Source organism: Bufo bufo, chromosome 8, assembly GCF_905171765.1.
Source record: "Bufo bufo chromosome 8, aBufBuf1.1, whole genome shotgun sequence".
NCBI lineage: Eukaryota > Metazoa > Chordata > Amphibia > Anura > Bufonidae > Bufo > Bufo bufo.
This window is the reverse complement of record NC_053396.1, coordinates 40,362,878-40,390,260: the sequence shown is the minus strand read 5'-3', so window position 1 is coordinate 40,390,260 and position 27,383 is coordinate 40,362,878. Positions and strand designations below refer to the sequence as shown.

Below are 27,383 nucleotides of genomic sequence, written 5' to 3'. Positions count from 1 at the left end.
AGCTTTGATGTGGCCTCATCGGGAATATGCAGTTTAGTTCTGGGCACCAGTGCATAGAAAGGATGACCTGGAGCTGGAAAAAGTACAAAGAAGAGCAACTAAACTGATTAGTGGCATGGAAGATTTTAAAGGGGCATTTCTCTATAAGAAAAAAAAATAAAGATTGTTCATTAGATGCAAATGCTTAAAAAAAACAGGGCTTATACTCTCTTCACCAATTCCCAGCTGTTGCTGTTTCGATGGTGCTCGGGTTCCCTCTGCACACCATTTCCTGCTCCTGTTTGAATATGGCAGTAAATGACTGTCCCACTCAAACACTGACTGAGGCAGGTCATTCACAAACATTTCCTATTTTGTCAGGACAGGAGCAGGAAGTGGAGCACAGTGAGGACCCCAGCATTGTCAGAACGGCAGTGGTGGGGATACGATGAGGTGAGTAAAAGCTCTGTTGTTGTTGTTATTATTATTATTATTATTATATATTTTTTTTTACTTTTTAACGTTTTTTTAGTCTGCTGGAATGGCCCTTTAAGCCATTTTCCATGGGAAAAGGATCACGGAAATTGTTGGGGATTAGCGTTCATACAATCACTCATTCCTGAAAATTGCCTAGTTTAAATGAACCACCAACCACCAATGTAAAAACAAGTGCTTGTTCATCAAGAGATCGCATCTTTCATGTAGCACATAAATTCATCGTTTGACAATGTAGTGACCCCCTGAGGAGCTAGTGTCGAGGATAGGAGTAGTGGTGGCCCTGAAGAAACGTTGTGTCACAGTGTGCTCCCTCAGGTCATTGCTCCCTTTGCGTTCAGTGCAGTGGAAATATAGTACTGAAGAAAGAGGCCACAGTTAAACCTTACCAAGCATTTTTACTACGTGCAACGTAGAACTTAAAATACATACAGTAGAAGCAGGTTTTTAGTACAATTCTTTTCTGGCACCAGCGAGGAATCTGGGGGCAGGATGGATGGTCGTAATGCCGCACGTAGGTGATACTAGCCTAGTAGTTGTTTGGTGATGGGTGGCTTAGCTGTAGTCCCTCACCTTACAGCAGTGTTTGCAGATGCTGATGTAGCAGCTTACATTGCTGTCTGGAATCTCAAGGCTTCACACAAATGGCATATTTCTCTCTGGGGAATTCGGTAACAGGAGGAGGAGCGCCGCAGTCTGCTTCCTGTCCCTTCCCTGTCTCAGCAGGAACTCTCCCTCTTGGCAGTGTGCAGGACCAGCCCACTCCTCATTATCTCATACTAATACCTCATTTAGACCAGTCACATAAATTTTTGCAACAAATCTGACAATTATGAACCCTTACATGCACCAAATTTTCTGTGCTGATTTATTGACTTTAAATAAGTAAAGCCTCATTCACACGTCAGTGTTTTGGTCAGTGATTTTCATTAGTGATTGTGAGCCAAAACCAGGTGTGGCTCTAACACAGAACAGGTGCAGATCTTTCTCTTATACCTTATATCCGTGGAGGCTCCAATCCTGGTTTCGGCCCACAATCACTGATGGAAATCACTGACCAAAATACTGACATGTGATCGGCAAACAGTGTGGATTTTAAAAGTACAGAATATTGATTTATTACGCGAATTGTCATTGCAGATTTCACTCCTTTGAAAGTGAGGTGTGAAATATGGACCAAATCTGCCAGCAAATTTTCAACTTTCTGAAACATCCTTCAAATGAATAGGACAATTGCACAAATTTAGTCAACAAATCTTCGTGTAGGAATTCATGAATTCACCCTAATATCATATTTTGATTTTACATCTTTATATCCAGGAAAACTCCAACTGCCTAATGCTACCATGCTGGTTGAAACTTTTCTAAAAAGGGAGGCCTTCATCCCCGACCCACAGAACACGAATTTAATGTTCGCATTCTTCGCTCAACATTTTACTCATCAGTTTTTCAAGACTTTTGGGAGGATGGGAAAAGGCTTCACTAAAGGATTAGGTCATGGGGTAAGTTATGCAACTAATTTGCCATTTTAATTAGAACAACAGTTGAAGGTTGAGAATCAGATTTTAAGATAAGGATTGATTAATAATGAGAGGAGTCTTGACACCACTTACGGTATACCTCTGTGAGTTCCTGGAGTATCCTGTTACACTAACATCCTGCTTTTAAGTGTGTGGTAAGTGTGGCAATATAAGCCAGCGGTAATTACAAGATAAAAGTCTGGCACGTTCTACTTGGATTACCATCAGATAAGATATAAATACCTAGCTGTGAGGCATAGAATTCTCTCACTCTTTGTTTTCTGAAGACAATTTGAACAAATTGCCTCAAGACCCTATTTAAAGATATATAAAGGTTGAGCATGTGATAATCTGTTCCACCCTTCTAATCACCTCCTCACACTTCAGCATACAGAACTTCTCTTGGGTTTCCTTTCTCCTCTGGAACTTCCTTATTTTATCAGGAAAATTCTCACCGGAAGTGTACCTTTCTCAACAAGCATATACCCTGGCCTAAGCATCTCCTTCAGCTGATATTCCAACACTGCTTCAAGTCTATAGATAGTGAGCCTGTATGAGCAGGGCTATCTAGCACTTTACATAGCAACTGATATATTTGTGTCCAGGTAATGAAAAAGACAGTTATCCAGAAACATGAACTTGATATGTATGGTAGAAGTACAGTAAGACTTGTTTGACTAAGACTTCTTTAATAAACGATATAGGTGCCCCCAAGACATACAAAGCATAAAGTGATAGCAAAGAACTGTACCCATACAATGTCAATAGAGGTCGATTGTATCCCCCCCCCCCAATCCCCCATAAACATACTCTATACTTGGCTATCCACTCCCATGCCCAACCACCGTCTCATTCAACATGGGCACATGGGAAGTATTTTTGGGCCAATGATGACCTCTACTTGGCATGGTGCAGATGCTTAAGGTTGCACAGGCATGTAAGTGTTATCACACTAAGAGGCTGAAGTGAGGTTAGGCAAATAAAAACTCTGGCATAGATTATTTGTTCATTTAGAGATAAAATACATCCTGTGTAACAAGGGCACATAATTAATCTTGCAAGGCCTATACACAATGCACCCACGTCCCTTTGACTACTATTGACCTACTGTTATATTTGGGATGTGTATCCCTGCATACTAGTTACATGAGCTGACGATCTCAGCTATTTTCTTGACTACCGGACTAGAATGCACATGGGCATGATCTTTCACAAAAACTAAGACAAACAAAAACAATGGCTTAAATTGGGTTGTCAGTTTTCCTATAGGGGGTTGTCTATTTTTGTATATTGATGACCTACCCTCTGGATAGGTCATCAATATCAGATTGGCGAGCGGCGGACTCCCAGCACCCCTGCTGATCAGCTGTTTGAAGAGAACACTGCAAGCACTGCATTCTCTTCATTGTTTACCTGCTTGCTGTCAACATTGCAGTCGGATGGAGTGTACCTACAACTGCTCCTTTCCATTCAAGTGAATAGGGCAGAGGAACTATAATTACATCTGATGATCAATATAGAAGGCTGGAGAACCCCTTTAAATCTGAACTAGAGATCAGTGAATCCATTGGTTAGAGTCACAATTCGACCCCAAATTTTAGAAATTTTTTAATTCCATAGACAGAGATGGAGAACTTTCACTTCTGGTAGAATCGATTCGTATGCAAATCAAATTTCTTGTCTGATTTAGATGAATTGGACTGAAACTGATTTTAGGAAATTTGCTATTTTTTTTTTTATGATCACTAACTAGCAATTTATTACTCATTTCTTTCTTAGCACGGACTCAATGGTCAGACTATTTAGATATTTTAGGACGATGGCCAAACTGTAGAGACTGTCCCATAGAATCTGGACAATTTGGAAGCACGGACACACAAAGACTGCAAAGTTTTGTTTCTATAAAACTAGGTATACAGAATGACAACACTAAGGCCACTTTCACACGGGTGAGAATTCCGTGCGGGTGCAATGCGTGAGGTGAATGCATTCAGGGCCGGCCTTAGGTGTTCAGGCGCCCTGTGCGAGCTAACCTTGTGGCGCCCCCCCCCCCCCAAAAAAAAACAAAACACTGCTTGTTGCTGGCATCATGGCATAGGCTGGCTGACTATCCAACCAAGTAGTTACCAGCCCACACACCCCAAAGGCCGGTGTAATGTTATACTTCCCTACTTCGTGAGATTTCCCTACCCTCGTCACTTCCAGTCGCACCGGACATGACGTGAGGAGGTGTGCAGCGCCGCGCAGGCGCACAACGACAGGTTAGGGAAGTTTCACAGCAGAGTGTGCATGCGCCAGGAGCCTCACCAGCGGTTAGGGAAGGGAAAAATTACGTACGGGCCAGTGCTTTTTCCCTACCCTAACCGCTGGTGAGGCTCCCAGCGCATGCGCAGTGTCGGCCGGTGTCCAGCTGAGAACATCCATCCGATCACTGCACCTGTGCACTGGCCCATAATTTTTCCCTACCCTAACCGCCGGCGAGGCTCCCAGCGCATGCGCACTCTGCTGTGAAATTTCCCTAACCCATCGTTGTGCGCAGTGCGCCCCCCCAATATAATAAACATTGGTGGCGCAGTGCGCCCCCCCAATATAATAAACATTGGTGGCGCAGTGCGCCCCCCCAATATAATAAACATTGGTGGCGCAGTGCGCCCCCCCAATATAATAAACATTGGTGGCGCAGTGCGCCCCCCCAACACCCCAGTATAATAAACATTGGTGGCGCAGTGCGCCCCCCCCCAATATAATAAACATTGGTGGCGCAGTGCGCCCCCCAATATAATAAACATTGGTGGCGCAGTGCGCCCCCCCAACACCCCAGTATAATAAACATTGGTGGCGCAGTGCGCCCCCCCCCCCAATATAATAAACATTGGTGGCGCAGTGCGCCCCCCCCAATATAATAAACATTGGTGGCGCAGTGCGCCCCCCCTCAATATAATAAACATTGGTGGCGCAGTGCGCCCCCCCAACACCCCAGTATAATAAACATTGGTGGCGCAGTGCGCCCCCCCAGTATAATAAACATTGGTGGCGCAGTGCGCCCCCCCAGTATAATAAACATTGGTGGCGCAGTGCGCCCCCCCCAATATAATAAACATTGGTGGCGCAGTGCGCCCCCCCCAATATAATAAACATTGGTGGTGCAGTGCGCCCCCCCTCAATATAATAAACATTGGTGGCGCAGTGGGCAGTGCCAATGAGGGTTAAAAAAGAATTAACTCACCTCCTCCAATTGATCGTCTTCTGTTCTTTCTTCATGACCTGTCAAAGGACCTGTGGTGACATCACTGTGCTCATCACATGATCCATCACCATGGTAATGGGTCATGTGATGAGCTCAGTGACGTCACCACAGGTCCTGAAGAAAACAGGAGACCGGCAGCTATGCGATCAACTGGAGGAGGTGAGTTAATTTTTTTAAATTATTTTTTAACCCTCACTGGCACTTCCCACTGTGCCACCAATGTTTCTTATACTGGGGTGTTGGGGGGGGGGGGGGGGGGGGCCGCACTGTGCCACCGTTTCTTATACTGGGGTGTTGGGGGGGGGGGGGGGGCCGCACTGTGCCACCGTTTCTTATACTGGGGTGTTGGGGGGGGGGGGCCGCACTGTGCCACCGTTTCTTATACTGGGGTGTTGGGGGGGGGGGGGGGGGCGCACTGTGCCACCAACGTTTCTTATACAAATACAGGAGGCGGGTGCTGGAATCAAATAGCCGGCACCCGACCTTTGTGACAGGGAGCTGCGATCAGCGGCAGTTAACCCCTCAGGTACCGCACCTGAAGGGTTAACTCAACTGCAGCTGATCGCAGCTCCCTGTCACAGAGGTCGGGTGCCGGCTATTTGATTCCAGCACCCGCCTCCTGTATTTGTAATACAGCTCAGTTTTTTTCATTGGTGGCGCAGTGGCCACAGCCCCTCCCCTCCCCTCCTCCTCCTGCCTCTCTTCTTATTGGCAGCGGCGGGGGCAGCAGGCAGGTCAGACAGGGGAGAGGGAGATGGAGGGGGCGCCCCGAGGGAGAACACAAGTGCAGCCTCGCCTGCCGCAGATTACATTGCGAGCTGTCGGCCGCCCAGCGCCCCTGTTACTATGGCGCCCTGTGCGGCCGCACAGCCCGCACACCCCAAAGGCCGGCCCTGAATGCATTGCACCCGCACTGAATCCGGACCCATTCACTTCAATGGGGCTGTGCACATGAGCGCAACATGCTCTATATTGTGCGTTTTTCACGCAACGCAGGCCCAAAGAAGTGAATGGGGCTGCGTGAAAATCGCAAGCAAGTGCAGATGCGGTGCGATTTTCACACATGGTTGCTAGGTGACGATAGGGATGGGGACCCGATCTTTATTATTTTCCCTTTATAACATGGTTATAAGGGAAAAGAATAGCATTCTTAATACAGAATGCTAGGTAAATTACGGATGGAGGGGTTAAAAATAAATAACTAATTAAACTCACCTCATCCACTTATTCGCGCAGCCCGGCTCTTCTTCTTTCTTCTTCTTTGAGGACCTGGGAGGAAAAGGACCTTTGGTGACGTCACTGTGCTCATCACATGGTCCATCACCGTGGTCCATCACCACGGTGATGGACCATGTGATGAGCACAGCGACATCACCAAAGGTCCTTTTCCTCCCAGGTCCTCAAAGAAGAAGAAAGAAGACGAGCCGGGCTGCGCGAATAAGTGGATGAGGTGAGTTTAATTTTATTTATTTTTTTAACCCCTCCATCCCTAGAACGCTTTGTACTCACGCGGAAAAATCACGCAACGCCAGTGTGAAAGAGAACTAAGGGCTTGTTCACACAACCGTTGCCCCTCAGTGTCCGTGCTGTGGACCACAAATTGGGGCCAGCAATGCATGGCCACTGGCTGTGGGGCTGCCACATGCAGATTGCGACCCCATTCACTTGTCCATTCCGCAAAAAGATAGAGTAAGTTCTATATTCTCAAGTGAATGGGTCCACATCCGTATGCGGGCTGCAATACGGCAACGGTCGTGTGAACAAGCCCTAAGGCGAAGGATCACATGTATAAAGGACCTATCTTATCCTCATGGCTAGCAAAAATGTTACAAGTTAAAGGGGTTGTCCCATGAAAAATATTCTATAGTTTTCAAACCAGCACCTGGATCTGAGTACTTTTGTAATTGTATGTAATAAAAAATTTAGCATAGCCACTGAGTTATTCAATCAAATGTATAAAAGGTCCACTTGCTGTTTTTTTTTTTTTCTGATTTCTTTGACCTGTTCCCTGAGATGGCTGCACATGCTCAGTTTCGTCCTTCAACTGCCTCCTGAGCTGTGATAGGGAGAGCTGAGACACTCCCCCTGAGCTGTGATAGGGAGAGCATGGACACGCCCCCTTAGTTGCAGCAGAAAAGACCCTCCCTTTGAGCTTTCAGCTTGATATAAATCTAGCAGAGCAATGAATGGGGAGATCTCTGGATCCATGTGAGGTACAGGGCTGGTTCTAGCTTTGTTAGAAAGAGATGGTCATTTACTATATGATGTCTGATTTCCATTTTTTTCCATTTATCATGGGATAACCCCTTTTAAAAGCAATTTAATAAAAGACAGCCTGAGCAGAGAAGCAAATCCCCAACCCATGATTGGGTTTGGGGACCCCCAAATGATCTGACACACACATGATGGGGTATGGGGACACTGACAGGATCTGACACAATTCATGAGGTCTGGGGACATCAACAATATCTAATACATATGATAGCCTAACTGGGTATGGAGTTTGTATGCTTGCCCATGTTTATGTGGGTTTCCTCAGAGTATTAAGTTTCCTCCGACACTCCAAAAGACATACTGATTGGGACCTTAAATTATGAGCCCCATTGGGGACAGCTTGATGCTAATGTCTGTATAGCGCTGCAGAATATAGTGGCGCTATATAAGTGAGCATAATAAATAACGGCTTCACATACAAACCAACAATAACACAATATAGACAGAAGCCAGCAAATATGCAATAATCAGTAGAAAATTGCCAATCCTACTATGTACAAAAAAAAAAGGGTCAGCAACCCCAATAATGCACTGTTATATAGTAAGAAGCAATGTTGGAAGCAGATTTGAAGGAGCCCAAAATCGATGTGGGGAGAAGGAACCCCACACGTATCACCATGACTCACGCCAGTCTCATATAGATGTTATCCTTCTTACAGGCAATACTCTTTGGGAAAAGTATGCAAAAATAGTTTTCTTCTTTCTAGAGGAGAGCTCTCTCTCTAGTGCCACCAATATCTAGCTATCCTGTAAGCCAATGTCCCACACAAATGATAGAACCTTGAGAGATATTGGCTTACAAGGTAACTACCTGTAGGTGGCACTACAGATAGTTTTCTTCCTGCCAGAGGAGAGCTATTTTGCATACTTTTCCCAGAGATCATTGCCAGAAAGAGAACATCTACAAGAGACTACGCTATATTGCTGGAGTTAAAAAAGAATCAAGACGTTCTGGCTGTTGCAGACCACATTATGGAGGCCACACACGTTTCATATTTTAGAGATAAATATTTCATAGTCAGTGATGCTGAAAGTTCATCTGTTCTTTTTGTGATCACTCTTCTGAGTAGATATTTCACCTTGACTTGGTATGTGTATTAACATGATATATTTGGCTGTTTCATCCTCATTAATAGTTCATTGTGGCGGCACGTCTGATGGAGCATAATGTGATGTATTCCTTTCTAATTAGTAGCTGCAGTATGATGAAACGCTTGCCAATCTTTTCTAGGTTGACCTGAGCCATGTATATGGAGATAAATTGGAGCGCCAACACGCTCTGCGCCTCTTCAAAGACGGAAAATTGAAGTATCAGGTTCGTATAATAACAGTATGTTTGTTCATGGAGATATTCCTAATTATGAGCTTCTGGTTGATCACTATAGAAATTCTAAACAGTTTTTTTTAAGAGTGTGAGTTCAGTTTTCTGATGACTCAATATTATTATTTTTTTATCATTCCTGTAAGCGAGTATGCACCAGTAGATGTTAGTCACAAATGATTGGTTGCAAACAATAAAGCCTAGGTCAGGGGTCTGCAACCTTTAAGACATAAAGAGCCACTTGGGCCCGTTTCCAAAGGAAAAAAAAAACTGGCAGCCGCCAAACCATTGCGACATTTAAAACAAATATAACACTGCATATATTGTTTCTTACCTTAATGCTATATACAGGATCGTGCAGTCAGCTGTCAATCTGAAGAAAAAAAGGACTTTTTCACTTAACAATGTAAAATATATTTTTGCAAATTAATAGCTAATTAAAATATTTAATTTACCTTTACCAGACCCCCCCAATCATGTGCCAGTAATACCAGACCCCCCTCCAATCATGTGCCAGTAATACTAGACCCCCCTCCAATCATGTGCCAGTAGTAATACCAGACCCCCCTCCAATCATGTGCCAGTAATACCAGACCCCCCTCCAATCATGTGCTAGTAATACCAGACCCCCCTCCAATCATGTGCCAGTAATACCAGACCCCCCTCCAATCATGTGCCAGTAGTAATACAGACCCCCTCAATCATGTGCCAGTAGTAATACCAGACCCCCCCCCAATCATGTGCCAGTAGTAATACCAGACCCCCCCCAATCATGTGCCAGTAGTAAAACCAGACCCCCCCCCCCCCCCAATCATGTGCCAGTAGTAATACCAAACCCCCCAATCATGTGCCAGTAATTCCAGGGCCCCCCAAATTCCCCAATCATGTGCCAGTATAATACCAGGGCCCCCCCATTATGTGCCAGACTGCCAGTTAAAAAAATAAATAAATTAACACTTATACTTACCTCTTTGGAGCGATGTGATGCAGGCCTCTTCCTGTTTCAAAAGAGCTGCATGCGGCTCCGGAGCCGCGGGTTGCCGACACCTGGCCTAGGTGAATAAAAAAATATACATGTACACATAGTAGAACCTGCGTCCATTCAGTAGCAATAAAACTAGTAATTAGATGTGTACTACAGATGTAGCAGGGTTAGCACTCCAGCTCTTAACTCCAATTTCTTAACTCATTGCACTATCTTGAGACAAAAGCCATTGAAAAGCAATTGAAGGTGTTTGCTTAGATTAGATAACACAACTCAGAAATCTCAGAAAACAGGAGTGTTAACTCTACTCCATCCGTATATCTAGCTGTACAGACAATGGGGAAGACTTGGCAATAGTTTTTAATAAGAACACTTGCTGCCTTACAACATCCTTGGTTATAGTGAAGAAAACCCACTTGCCATCTTATGGCAACCTCTTATGGAAGTAAAATATTGTTGACCTAGCCGCAGAATAAGTAATTTGAAAACGGCTGACCTCTGCCTAGGCCCTGTGACGTCACGTTTATCAGTCACGTGGCCTACATGTAGATTAGTCCCATTGAAGTGAATGAGCCTTAGTTTCAATACCAAGCATTGCCGCTATATGCTGTGAAGGGGTATTCCGATTGTGACAGGAGATAACTATTAGATAAGTGGGGAACCCATAATCCTCGGGGCGCCATAAATGAACTGAGCAGCAGGTCAGCATGCGCACCACCCATCCATTCAGCTCTAAGCGACAGCAGGAGCAGTAGTGCAATCTAATATGTATCCCTCTCCTGTGGATAGGCAGGGGTGTAGCTATAGGGGGGGGCCCAAAGGCCCTTGTGCCGCATAAGAAGACAGCAGTATTATAGAAAGTGCATGCAGGTCAAGTTACACCTCTGGCTAGAGGGAAGGGGTTGGGTCAAGAATTTGGGATGGGGGGGGGTGCCGTTTCAATTTTTGCCTCAGGCTGCAAGAGTGTTATGTGCTACCCTGCCCCTGGCCACAAGAGGAACCAATATGAACTCTTTCACCAGGGCCCGTGAGCCTTTCGCTACACCCCTGCTGATGGGGGACAACGTGTCACAACTAGAATACCCCTTAATGGTCTCCTCCTATCTCAGGTAGCACATTAAATGTGAGTTTACGCTGCAGATCCTATGGTAATACATACATTACATGCATTGAATTGCTGCAGAGCCCCAATAGCCTAAGATGTACTGCTATGAAAGCGCTTGTTTTAATGAGTACGTATTGCAGTGCATTTCTTCATTTTTTTTTTCCACCAGTTTCAATCTGACATACACCTAAAGAAAATTTTTCTTCATGGGTCTGTTTGTACTTCAGATAATAAATGGAGATATGTATCCACCAACAGTGGTCGATGCTCCAGTTCACATGATTTACCCTGAGAATGTCCCCAATGAAAAGAGGCTCGCTATGGGACAGGAGGTTTTTGGTCTCCTCCCTGGACTGATGATGTATGCGACCATATGGCTTCGTGAACACAATCGGGTGTGTGAGGTCTTAAAAAAGGAGCATCCTGTTTGGGATGATGAACAGTTATTTCAAACTGCAAGACTTATCCTCATAGGTAAGTTAGTACCATTATTGTATATATTGTGTATATTATTGTATATAATTGATATTAATGCCCTGTCCAATATCAGTTCGGCTGGGGTCTGGCTCAGAGCACTCCGTCCAATCAGATGAAGGAAAACGGCTCTGGCCTATATCCAGCGCCAGAGCTACCCCAGAATGGCTGATCAGCAAGGGTTCTGGGAGTTGTACCCCTACTGGACTAATATTGATAGCCTATCCTGAAAAGAAAAAAACTTTAAGAAATGAATCTCCACAAAAGTTTGTACCTACTTACATATTTGGACATTCACTTTATGTGTAGCTGAAATTAACTGCATCCCCCTGGTGCTCTAAACCTGTGTTTTTTTTTCTTGTTGTAGGAGAGACCATTAAGATTGTAATAGAAGACTACGTTCAGCACCTCAGCGGATATTTCTTAAAGTTAAAATTTGATCCGGAATTACTGTTTGGGGTCCAGTTCCAGTATCGTAACCGCATTGCTGTGGAGTTTAACCAGCTGTATCATTGGCATCCTCTCATGCCGGACAACTTCAACATTTTAGGTCAGGCTTACAACTACAGCAACTTCATCTACAACACTTCAATGCTCACAGATTACGGGGTGGAGGCTCTGGTGGAATCCTTCACAAAGCAGATAGCGGGAAAGGTAAAATGGTAAACTTCTACATGACATCACCTCCTATACAGGTGAAACTCGAAAAATTAGAATATCGTGCAAAGTTCATTTATTTCAGTAATGCAACTTAAAAGGTGAAACTAACACATGAGATAGACTCATTACATGAAAAGCAATATATTTCAAGCCTTTATTTGTTATAATTTGGATGATTATGGCTTATAGCTTATGAAACCCCAAAGTCACAATCTCAGGTCCCCTCTGACTAGAGTGTGACACTGAGCCTAGAATATTGAACCTTTTCACAAAATTCTAATTTTAGTCTGCATTAATGCAATTCCTTTTAATTTGCATTACTGAAATAAATGGACTTTTGCACGATATTCTAATTTTTCGAGTTTCACCTGTACTGTATCGCCGTCTGTAACATGTACTGTCAGGATCATGGACTTAGATTCAGGATGGGAGCCTGCTGGAACTCCCTCTTTCAGCTCTCCGTCATCCGAAACGAATCAGTCTTAGCTGCCACCACTCGTCATATCAGGCTGACGAGACACCTTACATTACATAACACCCAAGTATACTCTACAACTGCTAGCACTCACAGGTTAATATATCAATATAGGTTACGCTTCTTCTAGTGGAATTGTTAAAACACAAGAAGGCTCTTATTAAAGTGAAGTTTTAATATAAAAAAAAAAAGGACAGTGCGACAAACAATGGGGTTATCATAGAACATACAACATAAAATATACAGACATATACATACAGTGCAAAATAACAGTTTGTAAAATAAAAGGGATAAAAACAGAACTTAATATGTTACACAACGGTTAAGTCCGGTTGCCTGGGGAAGCAGAAATATTGGTCGGTCCATCAAGCTAGTGATCCCCAAAGAAATGAGAGTTTGCTGTTCTCCATACCGGTGTTAAAAAAGGTCTGTAGATTCCTCCATAACCCCCCAGGCCTGTGATGTAAGAGTAGGCCAGTGAGTATGGTAATGATCTTTTATGACAGTTTTGTACGACCACTGTAAACCAAGTCTACCTTAAAATCTTTGTATTGAAATATCTTTTCGGGCATTCAGCATAGCAATTTCAAATTACCTCCATTCACTCCGTCCTAATGTCCTGCACACCTACCAAACATGGCGGAGGTGATGGCAGGATGGCTGGAGTTATCTAATTGCTCCCTGTTACTGAGCTGGGATCTATTTGATTTTGATACCTTGGAAGTATATACATGGCCTGAAGCACATGGACCAAATATGGATTAGACCACGTATTTCTTTCTCGTATTGCAAGATAGGGGCTTCATGTGTGACCTCGGTTGGAAAGGACACTAGGCCTTTCCTGACCCCTCTTAAGGTTCTGATTTGTATGATTTTATGGCTACAATCTACAGACCTGGCTTTGGAAAAGAAACGTGGACGAGGTTATTACCCAATCCTGGAATGTAAAGGGATGGGTTGCCTACTCCTAACAAACATTTTGATATCTGGATACCTCCTCCATCACCACATGTACCTTTCAATGTTCTGACAAAATGGCGGAAAGTTAGCATTAGTGACTCTAGTGAGGTAGAGATTAATTCTCTCAGCCGGGGCTAGCTACTAAACCAATCTAATAGACAACCCTCCACTTCAAAGAAAAAAAGAGAAAAATGCGTTCAGTGAGTTAAGTCAGTTTTGTCTGCGATTGCGTTCAGTTGTTTTTGAGCCGGTGCAATGCGCATTGACGCGTTTTTCACGCGTGTGATAAAAAACGGAAGGTTTACAAACAAAATCTCTTAGCAACCATCAGTGTAAAAACTTGCTTGCGGATGCAATGCGATTTTCACGCAGCCCCATTGATTTCTATGGGGCCAGCAATGTGTAAAAAACGCTGAATATAGAACATGCTGTGATTTTCACGCAACGCACAAGTGATGTGTGAAAAACGCAGAATATAGAACATGCTGCGATTTTCACGCAACGCACAAGTGATGTGTGAAAAACAACGCTCATGTACACAGACCCATTGAAATGAATGGGTCTGGATTCAGTGCGGGCCCAATGCGTTCACATCACACATTGCACCCGTGCAGAAAACTCGCTCGTGTGAAAGGGGTCTTACCATCTCAAAATGCAGGAAAGGACCGCTGGGCAAATCACTGGACATGGTGACGACCCACAATGGTTGTCATGTATATCAAGATGGAACCAGGAAGTGGAGAGCAGCACGGACCAGAATCGCGTCAGAACGGCAGTGGCAGGGGATGGGTGAGTATGATTTTTGTTTTTATTTTTAACTCCTTCAAACAGAAAATCATTACTGGAAACCTAGTTAATAAAACCAACCCTGGCAGGAGAACGATAGATTGCTCCCCCCCCCCCCCCCTTATCTCACCATCAGATGTATCTAGAAGTCATCTTGTATAGCAGGAGCTCTTCTTACATTCCTTTTAGACCTGATGTACTTTTCCACCCAGCAAATACATACACGTGCCATACTATTTATAACCTGTACACTGCTAGGGTGGAAACCTCTTCTTCTTTCATCATCATCTCCTTGGATGTTTTTCCTTGCCTCTGGCAGTAAATCTTACAACACCTGGATGTAAATTACATCCCAATGTCACATGTATGCAGCGAATGCTAAAGGTTGTTCATGCAACAGACTGACAGTATGGCGTTTAAGGCAGTTCTGATTTCTTCTCTACAGACTGAACCAGTTTTTAATAATATGGCAACCAGTGATGGCCAGTTCGCAGTGTTCGCCCGCGAACACATGCGGGCTGCCATCTTAACTCACAAGTCCGGCGATGCTTGGCGTGGTGAGTGGGCTTATGCCTTTTGATCAAAATGTACATTAATGCCTCTTGTACAGCATGCAGTATGGGGGGCTGTACACTTTAATATAGCGCTGATTAGCGGGTTAGATCAAAGCATAGCATTGTGGATGTGCGATCCAGTTCTGTTCTTTACCCCCAGACAATTATGTGAATCTTTCTTCTTTATTACTGGTATCAGCACTCCTCCCATTCGGCACAGGTGGTTTTAATCACATTGGTCTGCATATAGTGGTAATTGACCTGGAGCTTCTGATAGTAATGGACATGTTGTGTTAGACAACTGTTCACATGGTGCAGTACTGCGTGGTGGCCTTTGTCTTTGTGGCACTGTGCTGGTGGGTTGGTGGGACCCAGTGCCATGGTTGGCATTATCATACAGCAGAGGTGCTGTTTGACTCCTGGGTCCCACCGCCTACTAGGGCAGTGCCGCTTTGTCACCGCATTGTCGCTGCGCCTTTTTGTCAGAGTAGGTCCCACTCAAAGAGGCGACCTTGGCGTGGTGAGTGGGCTTATGCCTTTTGATCAAAATGTACACTAATGCCTCTTGTACAGCATGCAGTATGGGGGCTGTACACTTTAATATAGAGCTGAGAAGCGAGTTAGATCAAAGCATAGCTTTGTGGATGTGCGATCCAGTTCTGTTCTTCTCCCCCAGATAACAGGTAAGCCCTTACCTGTGCCACGAGCCGGTCTGAAACAAATGCGGTTACCGGGAGCAGGCAGTTCCGAGAACAGCCCGATGAAGGCCCCCCCAGCAGCTGTTCTCGGAACTGCCTGCTCCCGTTGATCGCATTTGTTTCAGACTGGCTCGCGGCATAGGTAAGGGCTTACCTGTGCATCGCCGGACTTGAGTTAAGATGTGTTCGCGGGCGAACTGCCCATCACTGATGGCAACAGCCTGACTGAGTTCAGACCGACAGAGTCCAGCCAGATAGAGTCCAGTCCCATTAAGTCCTCAGAATTTATTCTACTGCAAATGTTTATAAATCCTCCATTGATTCTTCATATTTTAAACAGACAATGTAAAAATAAAAATATCAAATGACCAATTGATATTTAGCACAATTATAAATCTGGCTAAAAATATAGCTCCACCCACAAGAAATATGGCCGCCCCCTTAGTAAATGTAAACTGTTGGAAATGGTGCAAGCCACCCTAAACATGGTGCAAATAACTCCTAGATTTAGCACAAATGCCTACTCCACCTACAAAACTGACAAAAATCACAGAACTAAATAACACTGTCTTACTTTTAGACAGCATTAGTAAATCTGCCCCATGTCTATGAACATCACTATTCTTCTGAAAAGTAGTTTATAATGAGAAATGAGCAAATCTATAAAACCTATAGAATCTATAAAAGAGATGAATCAGCCCAATCTACTTGATTCTGCCATCTTCTATATTTGAGCAAATGCTTTATAAATCTTCCATTTTGATTCCACAAGACATGAATCCTCCCAATTCTATCATAATGTTTTTATTACATTTTTCATGTGAAGACCAAAAGAACATAAAATATGAAAAAAAGAAGCATCTCTGGAAAACCTAATTGCACCCCTGAGTCCATAATACTAATATGAATTAGAAAGTCCTTGACCGTCAGGGTTTAGGCAATCCTGAAACAATAGTCCCGTTTAGCTTTCCCAAGAATAGGACTTTGTTGCTGTATTGTAAGGGTATTTTTTAAGTACTGATTGGTTCTGTCCCTTTAGTTCTGTCCTCTTTTATATTATGTTTAATACTCTGTGTAATGTAGTGGGTTAGAGATAGTAGTACCCATTCTCCATTGTGCTGATAAGACCACATTCCTGAGTGATCTCAGAGACATGCGTGATGCACGCTGGAGGAGGGGCTGATGGGAATAAGCGTGGTCTGCACCAACAATTAATTGGGATTCCACCTGGAACTTCATCCTAGGTAGGATGGAAGTATTGATTTGCCCTGTCTCTTGTACGCCCTGGGGTGTTGATCATGTGTTTTAACGTGGTAGACAGCCATGTGTTATAGCATGATAAACTGAGTCTCTCCCCATATTGCATGTTGCATATTTAGGCTAGTGATGTATTTACTTTTTAATATTCAGTATCAGATTGATCTGTGGTATCTTATACTTAATCACACTTATTAAATATATTTATTCACTTAGTCTGCGTAAGCTTATTCATTCTCAAATCTTTTGAATTCATGTAATGTTACACTTCACTTCACGTTACGTTACAGTTGCTTAGCATTATTCTGTTCTTATTTGTTCCATTCGGTAAGGATAATTGTGCATACCTAGCAAAAAGGCGTTAGCTAAACCTAGGACAAAAATCAGGAGGGGGAAGGGCTGACAGAGGAAAAATGGGACCGAGTGGGGAACTCAGAGAGGTCCCCATGCCACGCGGGAGTCTCCACCTAGGGTCCGATGACCTTTTAATGCTATGTTAGGCCTCTTGCACATGACCATGTGCTACCCGTACCCGTGCCCTATAGTGCTTCTGTTCCGTGGTTCCGCAACCCATCTCTGGATTTGCGGACCCATTCAAGTGAATGGGTCTGCATCCATGATGCAGAATGCACACGACCGGTGTCCCGTGTATTGCGGATCCGCCATATGCGGGCCGCAATACAGCCACGGGGGACACAGTCATGTGCAAGAGGCCTTAGGCTAATAAGCCTAGGAGATAGGGGGGTCACCTTGTAAGAGATGGGTCTGGAACCATGTGAGTTGAAAGCAGTCTTTTATGTCAACTTGTATGGGGGAAGGGAGTAGAGTAATGAAGCTTTCCCATACTTCAAAAAAAGCATTCTCTATAAGGCTCCTTTCACACGAGCGAGTATAATGTGTGTGAATGCATTGCGCCCGCACGGAATCCAGACCCATTCATTTTAATGGGTCTGTGTACATGAGCATTGGTTTTCACGCATCACTTATGCGTTGCGTGAAAATTGCAGCATGTTCTACATTCTGCGATTTTCACGCAATGCAGGTCCCATAGCAGTGAATGTATGAAAATCGCATCACATCCGCAAGCAAGTGTGGATACAATGCTTTTTTCAAGGATGGTTGCTAAGAGATGTTGTTGTCTACATTCATTTTTTTATCACGCGAGTGCAAAACGCATTAAATCGCATTGCAACCGGGCGACAAAAACTGAACGCGATCGCAAACAAAACTGAATGGACTTGCTTGTGAAATCGCGCAGGTTTCACTGAACGCATCCGGACCTAATCCGGACACACTCGTCTGCAAGGGGCCTAAAGCTCCTTCTTAGAGGCTGCTTCTGCCCAATCCATCTTGGAATCTGGGTGTATCCAGGTGTGCAGAATAGATTTAAGCCCTGCTGTTGCTATCATGTGAAGGCGTTTGCTACTACCTGGGGTACAGGGGAAATATTGGTGATCTATGTAGCTGAATATGGCCCAAATCCTTCCAATTCTATGCATTCTTTGAAGCTAATTAAACTCTACTTCTAGCTGTGTGCAGAAGAACATCAGATGTAGAAGGTTTTGGTAACTCTTTGACTCTCCTGGTTTGTTGTACGGTATATGAATGAGGGCAAGCAATATGGTTTAAATACCAGCAGGTCTGAAATGATTTACCTTTTTGAAATGCCCCTAGTTTTGAAAGAGATGCACATCACACATACTTTTAAGGTATAACTAATAGTCATGGCAACCCATGTGCCGCCTAACTAGTCACTGCTAATTTAGACACATTAGATGGTCAGCTGATCCAGCCAAAATCATTGGGTCAGTCTGACATGTATCTAGTATGTATGGCCAGCTTCAGTTATTGTCCAATGTGGAAAGCAGAGGTCAGGCACTTTGATATGTGATAGACTCAGTGTGGGAAATCCTTGTGTGCCAGAACTGGCATAAAAGTCATACATTTTGGTGCAATTGGTGTTTTACGCCAATTTTTTTTACTTTTTGCACTTTTCTACTACCTTCTTCTCTTTTACAAAAAAGTGTGTGGACCGTGGGCAGGTCACCAGTGGCCCGGCACATTTACTACTCCATTCTTGAATATATTTCACCCTGACCCCCAAGCAATAAGAACAAGCAATGAAGACACAGAACACTTTATTTTGGTGATAAATGGTGAAAGCATACCTCCCAACTTTTAAAAAGGCCAAAGAGGGACAGAAATTGAAATCTTTGACAGCAAGGGACCTCCAGCAGATTTTAGGAGTAATGCATGTCGGTCTATTGGCACACATATTGGTAAATTTGTCAGGCTGTAGGTGAACCACCCCCATTTTCTGTGGCAGAAGGTTGCAAAAAGTTGTTAATTTTGCGCTGCAATGTGTGACTTCTGTGTGCCAGTTCTGGCCTACAAGAATGATACATTCTCCCCATATGGTCTATCACATATCAAAATTCCAGCCGACCAGCTAATATGTATAAACAGTAGAGTTCTGGTTGGTTCTATGAGGGCTGTGTTGTGCTAGTTATTAGTTTGTTTTAGTTGTTAATGTATTCGTTTTTAGATATCCCACATATCATATATGTCTAACTATAGAGATACTATCAAGTCATGAAAATGCACAGAAATTATAACTTATTAAAAACTTTTTTGTAGATTGGCGGTGGAAAAACCCTGCATCCACGTCTCTTGCACATAGCTGTAGGAGTTATTGAAGAATCCCGTACACTGAGATTGCAGCCTTTCAATGAATATCGTAAAAGATTTGGCTTGAAAGCATATAAGTCTTTCCAGGATTTAACAGGTAAAATTCTTCTTAGAAAAGATTTGGACCCCCATTTATAAAAACAGGTGTAAAGGAAAACTGGCTCCACCTTTCATTTTCAAGGAGCTCTAAAAATTAAAATGTAAAATCTGATTGTTAGCCAACTAAGCCAGTTTTCCTTCACACCCGTTTTCATAAATCGGGGCCTAAGTCCCTCCATACACAGAGTTGTTTTAGGTGGATCATATTGACAACTGGGAAAATCATTTTCAAAAAGTACTGTATGTGTGAAGGGATTTTTTTTATTTTTATCTTTCAAGCATGAAGTTGGTGTGTTGGGGTGTATCTAAAAGCTTCACCCCCAGTGACCAATCAGATTGTTGATTTAAAGGGGAAATCCAGTTTTAGATTAATAAAGCTTAAAAGGTTATTTCTATACACAGGATATGGCCTCATGCACATGACAGTATTTTTTCACAGTCCGCAAAACGGGGTTCCGTTTTTCCGTGATCCGTGACCGTTTTTTCGTCCGTGGGTCTTCCTTGATTTTTGGAGGATCCACGGACATGAAAAAAAAAGTCGTTTTGGTGTCCGCCTGGCCGTGCGGAGCCAAACGGATCCGTCCTGAATTACAATGCAAGTCAATGGGGACGGATCCGTTTGACGTTGACACAATATGGTGCAATTTCAAACGGATCCGTCCCCTATTGACTTTCAATGTAAAGTCAGGAGTTAATATACAATCAATCCAATGGTATATTTTAACTTGAAGCGTCCCCATCACCATGGGAACGCCTCTGTTAGAATATACCATCGGATTTGAGTTACATCGTGAAAAGTATATTCTAACACACAGGGCCGGTTCTAGGTGAAATGGGGCCCTGGGGCGGAAAACAATAAGGGCCCCCCCCCCCCCCCACATGACACTTGCTGACTTTAACGTCCCTTATTGTAAACAAATGCAAGTGGCAAAGCAAGATGTACAAGTAAAAATCCCCCCAAATGCACATTTCTCCAGTCCAACTGACTCCAAACAGAACCAGGGCGGGCTAGTACACTGGCACGGGTGAGATGGTGCCTGGGATGGATCCGACCCAGTTTAATCAACCAACCTACCAGACTGGGATGGATCCCGATCCATTTTAATTAACCAGTTACTGGTAGGTTGGTTGATTAAACTGGGTCGGATCCATCCATCCCAGGCACCATCTCACCCGTCCCAGTGCCAGTATGCCCCGCCCACCCTGGCTCCCGGCGGTGTTCAGCATATATTGACAAGAATCTGGGGCATTACATGATGTAATACCACCCAACTTTCCTGCTGTCCAGCATTGCACATGCGCAGAGACATGAGAAAAGTGTGAGGGAGTGAGTGCCCCCCCTCCCCCATCCCCTGTGTCATGCAGGACAGCTGGGAGACACTGACATTACTCGCTATCCTGCATGACACATGTGCAGAGACATGAGTCTCTGGGAAAGCTGGGTGACCCCCTCCCCTCTGCCTTTCCATGTTCTTATTATCTGCATTTATGCCTTGCAGGATAGCAGGAAATCTGAGTGACATTACATGATGTAATAGCACCCAGCTTTTCTGCTCTCCTGCATGGCACATGTGGAGAGACATGAGAATAGTCTGAGAAAGCTGAGTATAAGGCTACTTTCACACTAGCGTTCAGAGCGGGTCCGTCTGATGTCTTCACAGATGGATCCGCTCCTATAATGCAGACGATGGGATCCGTTCAGAACGGATCCGTTTGCATTGTATTTCAGAAAAAAATCTAAGTGTGAAAGTTGTTCAGACGGATCCGTCCAGACTTTACATTGAAAGTCAATGGGGGACGGAGCCGTTTGAAATTGCACCATATTGTGTCAACTTCAAACGGATCCGTCCCCATTGACTTACATTGTAAGTCTGGAAGGATCCGTTTGCCTCCGCACGGCCAGGCGGACACCCGAACGCTGCAAGCAGTGTTCGGGTGTCCGTCTGCTGAGCGGAGCGGAGGCTGAACGCTGCCAGACTGATGCATTCTGAGCGGATCCGCGTCTACTCAGAATGCATTAGGGCTGGACGGATGCGTTCGGGGCCGCTTGTGAGAGCCTTCAAACGGAACTCACAAGCGGAGCCCCGAACGCAGGTGTGAAAGTAGCCTAACACAACTCCGACCTCCCCTTATATCTTCTCCTACCTCTGCACTTGTGCCATACAGGACATCAGGAAAGCGGAGTCACATTACATAATAGCACCCAGCTTTCCTCCTGTTCTGAATGGCATATGTGCAGAGGAATAGCCTGGGAAAGCTGAGTGACCCCCCTCCCTCCACACATACACCTCTGCACAGTCCTCACCTACAAGTCCTCACTTCATTACTGGTGGGGTTGTGGCAATCCAGAGGAATCAGGCGGGAGGCGGAGCTAGGAGGCGGGAGGCGGAGCTAGGAGGCGGAGCTAGAAGGCAGGGCTAGCAGACGGGAGAAGGTTAGGAAGATAGATGGGGGGGACTCTCCTCCACTGGGGGCCCCCCTTTCTCACGGGCCCCATAGCAGTTGCGTGGTCTGCCTATGGTAGGTACGCCACTGCTTTGCTTCTCCTTCAATCCAAGTTCTCTGCTCTGGGCAGGGGGGGGCGGAGCCTGTGGCAACATAACATACGTCAGCCAGACGCTAGACCTGCGTGCCTTGCCTGTGCTGTGCATGCCGCTGCTCCAGTCTCGGATCTCTCTTAAAGAGACAAGCAGCGCAGGCACAGCAGCCGCCGGCGTCCGGCGGGGGCCCCCTCCACTCCAGACTCCAGCCTGGTTTTAATTACATTACTGCGGCACGGCGCCACACAATAGAATTATAGATATAGTAGTAGTTGCGGGCCGGCGCTGGGGGCCCCTAAGGAGTCGGGGGCCCGGGGGCAATTGCCCCCCTTGCCTCTATGGTAGCGCCGGCCCTGCTAACACAGAGACGTTCCCATGGTGATGGGGACGCTTCAAGTTAGAATATACTGAGAACTGTGTACATGACTGCCCCCTGCTGCCTGGCAGCACCCGATCTCTTACAGGGGGCTGTGATCCGCACAATTAACCCCTCAGGTGCTGCACCTGAAGGGGTTAATTGTGCATATCATAGCCCCCTATAAGAGATCAGGGGCTGCCAGGCAGCAGGGGGCAGACCCCCTCCCAGTTTTAATTTCATTGGTAGCCAGTGCGGCCCCCCCCCCCCCCCCCCTCCCTCCCTCTATTGTATTATTTTCATTGGTGGCACAGCGTGCGCCCCCCCGCCCCCCCTCCCTCTATTGTATTATTTTCATTGGTGGCACAGCGTGCGCCCCCCCTCCCTCTATTGTATTATTTTCATTGGTGGCACAGTGTGCGCCCCCCCCTCCCTCCCTCTATTGTATTATCATTGGTGGCCAGTGTGCGGCCCCCCCCTCCCCCCGATCATTGGTGGCAGCGGAGAGTTAGAAGCATCATACTTACCTGCGAGCTGCGTTGTCTGTGACCGGCCGGGAGCTCCTCCTACTGGTAAGTGACAGGTCTGTGTGGCGCATTGCTTAATGATCTGTCACTTACCAGTAGGAGGAGCTCCCGGTGTGCCACCAATGAAAATAATACAATAGAGGGAGGGAGGGAGGGAGGGGGGGGGGGGCCGCGGCCGCACTGGCCACCAATGAAATTAAAACTGGGGAGGGAGGGGGGTCTGCCCCCTGCTGCCTGGCAGCCCCTGATCTCTTATAGGGGGCTATGATATGCACAATTAACCCCTTCAGGTGCAGCACCTGAGGGGTTAATTGTGCGGATCACAGCCCCCTGTAAGAGATCGGGTGCTGCCAGGCAGCAGGGGGCAGTCATGTACACAGTTCTCAGTATATTCTAACTAGAAGCGTCCCCATCACTATGGGAACGCCTCTGTGTTAGACTATACTGTCGGATTTGAGTTTTCACGAAGTGAAAACTCAGCTCTGAAAAAGCTTTTATACAGACGGATCTTCGGATCCGTCTGTATGAAAGTAACCTACGGCCACGGATCAAGGACGCGAATGCCAATCTTGTGTGCATCCGTGTTCTTTCACGGACCCATACGGACAGGTCATATTTTTTTGACGGACAGGAAACACTGATCACGGATGCGGCTGCAAAACGGTGCATTTTCCGATTTTTTTCACGGACCCATTGAAAGTCAATGGGTCCGCGAAAAAAAACCTGAAAACGGCACAACGGCCACGGATGCACACAACGGTCGTGTGCATGAGGCCTATTCCATAAATGTTCAATGAATGTTCAACTGCTGCTCTATTCAAATGCCTCCACACCATGGCTGTGAACTTGGAGAACATGGAGAAGTTATCGATGTTCTTAGATGGAAAACTCATCAAATCACAGTATAATGAAAAGTTCTTCAACTCTCTCTATACTTGTGCATGTGCATGACTAAGGGCTCATGCACATGAATGTATTTTCTTTCAGTGTCCGTTTTTTTTTTTTTTGCAGAACCATTCATTTCAACAGGTCCTCAAAAAAAACAAAAACTGAGGTTACTCCGTGTGCATTCCGTTTCCGTATGTCTGTTCCGCAAAAAAAGTAAAACATGTCCTATTATTGTCGCATTGCGGACAAGAATAGGACTGTTCTATTAGGGGACAGCTGTTCCGTTCCGCAAAATATGGAATGCACACGGATGTCATCTGTATTTTTTTCAGACCGCAAAATACATATGGTTGTGTGCATAAGCCCTATGGGGATGTTCAACTTCTAATTAGGTTTTAAATAACCCCCCTACCAGCAAGACCTGTAAAGTGAAGCATACCTATCTGCTCCCCGATGCACTGTTTAAATTCCATGGGTCCACAACTATCTTCACTGCATTTTTGTCCCTATGTTAACCTATGGCGCAGCTGTGGTGAAATGGCCCGAGGGTCTAGGTTTCTATAATGTAGCAAGAAAGAGACTAGAGTTGCACCAGGGTCAAAACAACATAAAACACAGCAACATTATAAAACACAAACACATGCATTAGGATAGACTGGAACTCAGCCATTTTTTTTTATTGTTCCAGAAAATGTAGCAACAAATTATCTAAATAAAAAAATAAAATATTCTACTCTGGCCTTTCCATGGTAACAGACTACAGACAACTCTGCGTACTGAAGTCTAATCCTTCAGTCATATTCTCTTCCATCTGTCCCCTGATTCCAAATTTTTTATATAAGTTTTACTATGTTTAAAGGGGTTATCCTGGAATTTATTCTCTGGACAGGTCATCAATATCAGATTGGAGGGTGTCCAACACCCGGGACCCCTGCCGATCTGCTGTTAGAAGAGGCCTGTGCTCTGTGAGGTTATGTAACGTCACTGTACATCAGTCACATGGCCTAGTTGCAGCTCAGCCCCATTCAAGTCAAGGGGGTTAAGCTGCAATACCCAGCATAGCCGCTATAGAATGTACGGCGCTGTGCTTGGAAAGCTGCCAGGAGCCGACTGCGCTCACAAGTGCTCCAGTGAGCATAGCGACTCCCTGAAACAGCTGATCAGCAGGGGTGCCGGGACTTGGACCCCTGAAGATGTGATAATGATGACCTATCACTTTTTATTATTTTTTTTGGGAAGGGGGGGGGGGGGTGAGGTGACCAACAAAACAGCAAATTGTCAGTTTTTTTATTTTCCATTACAGCGTACATCGTGCAGGATACATTTTTTTCATGCTTTAATATTTTTGGACGCAGCAATACCCATTATGTTTTTTGTTTATTTTTATATATAAAATTTGGAAAAGAGGATGACTTGAATTTTTAATACGTGCACTTTTTAAAAACCTTTTTTATTGAAATTTTTAGTACCATAAAGGCACTTGAGCATGCAGTCTGATCACTTGTACTATAGACTGCAAAAGAAAACTATTGCAGTTTATGGGGTTTCTGCCTGTTTATCGATTCTGACCCTCCGCTGCCTGACCTTTATCCTGTTTACCGTATTCACCCTTTGCTGTTTGCCCTGACCTTGGACTAGTTTCACGGATTTGCACACTCTGTCTGTACTGACCTCTGCCTGCTTCCTGACGAGTATTGCCTAAGGCCCCTTTCACACGGGCGAGTATTCCGCGCGGATGCGATGCGTGAGTTGAACGCATTGCGCCCACACTGAATACCGACCCATTCATTTCTATGGGGCTGTTCACATGAGCGGTGATTTTCACGCATCACTTGTGCGTTGCGTGAAAATCACAGCATGTTCTATATTCAGCGTTTTTCACGCAACGCAGGCCCCATAGAAGTGAATAGGGTTGCGTGAAAATCGCAAGCATCCGCAAGCAAGTGCGGATGCGGTGCGATTTTCATACACGGTTGCTAGGAGACTATCGGGATGGAGACCCGATCATTATTATTTTCCCTTATAACATGGTTATAAGAGAAAATAATAGCATTCTGAATACAGAATGCATAGTAAAATAGCGCTGGAGGGGTTAAAAAAATAAAATAAATAATTTAACTCACCTTAGTCCACTTGATCGCGATGCCCGGCATCTCCTTCTGTCTCCTTTACTGAACAGGACCTGTGGTGAGCATTCATTACAGGTCAAGGACCTGTGGTGACGTCACTCCGGTCATCACATGATCCATCACATGATCTTTTACCATGGTGATGGATCATGTGATGACCGGAGTGACGTCACCACAGGTCCTTGACCTGTAATTAATGCTCACCACAGGTCCTGTTCAGTAAAGGAGACAGAAGGAGATGCCGGGCTACGCGATCAGACCTTCTAGGTCTAGCCCTAAGTCAAACTGCTTGGTTTGCACAGTTCCACATCCACGCAGAGTTTTTTTATGCAGTTTTGAAGCCAAAACCAGGAAGGACTTCAAAAAAGACAAATAGTATTTGTCCTTAATACTTTTATTATCCACAGCTCATTATGGCTTCAAAAACTGCATTAAAAAGCCTGCACGTGTGACGGTATCCTCAATGCATTGGAGCAGTAAGACGATTAGTTGCTTAGGTGGGCAAGTTTTACTGAAGGTAAAAATGGCAGAATAAATGTGAACTGTTGTCAGCATTCTATGATGGTCTTGGCTCTAGGGTTACAGGAAACCATCTGCCACCAATTTTTCGTCTCTAAAGTGTCTAGGTATAATAAGCATTTTTATTTTCATTTTTCCACAGGAGAAATGGAAGTCTCATCGCAACTTGAATCCTTGTATGGTGATATAGACGCACTGGAATTTTACACTGGTATTCTCTTGGAAAAAACTCATCCAAATTCTATTTTTGGAGAAAGTATGATAGAAATGGGAGCACCATTTTCACTCAAAGGACTTATGGGGAATCCTATATGTTCTCCAGAATACTGGAAACCCAGCACATTTGGTGGAGAGAAAGGATTCAATATTGTAAAGACTGCTTCAATTGAGAAACTGGTGTGTCTTAATGTCAAGAAGTGCCCCCTTGTTGCCTTTCATGTGCCAAAGGCAGGAGATGAAAGTTCTATATCTTCAGGGGCAAAGACAACTGATGAGCTTTAGCAAACGTAGTATTGTAAAAAAAAAAAAAAAAAAGCGCTAGGTATTTTTCATACATTGTTTCAGGAATCTGACATTAAAAATATAAAGTTAGTTTTTACATTTAAACACCGTTTTATGAGGTTGTCCTCAGGATAGGTAATCAATATCAGATTACAGTTGTCCACAGGATAGGTCATCAATATCAGATTGGTTAGCGGCGCGAGTGCTGTGTTCTCTCTTTACCGCTGCCCCCATTCACTTGAATGGGAAGGAGCCATTCCATTGAAGTGAATGGGAAATTCTAAGTTGTAATTATACCTGCTTGCTGCTGCAATTGGCGAGTGGGTAAACAGTGAAGAGAAGGCAGC

General features: G+C 44.7%; 1 protein-coding gene across 1 annotated transcript in view; it reads left to right on the top strand.

Moving 5' to 3' along the window:
* The window catches only part of PTGS1 (prostaglandin-endoperoxide synthase 1), a 101,430-nt gene extending 74,362 nt beyond the window's left edge, over nt 1-27,068 (top strand). The window contains exons 6-11 of the mRNA XM_040405071.1: nt 1,795-1,976; nt 8,747-8,830; nt 11,154-11,400; nt 11,768-12,054; nt 19,428-19,575; nt 26,678-27,068. Coding sequence (XP_040261005.1) covers nt 1,795-1,976; nt 8,747-8,830; nt 11,154-11,400; nt 11,768-12,054; nt 19,428-19,575; nt 26,678-27,036 — 1,307 coding nt within the window. The 3' untranslated portion in view covers nt 27,037-27,068. The remainder of the gene's footprint in view (nt 1-1,794; nt 1,977-8,746; nt 8,831-11,153; nt 11,401-11,767; nt 12,055-19,427; nt 19,576-26,677) is intronic.
* Nucleotides 27,069-27,383: the final 315 nt, after the last annotated feature.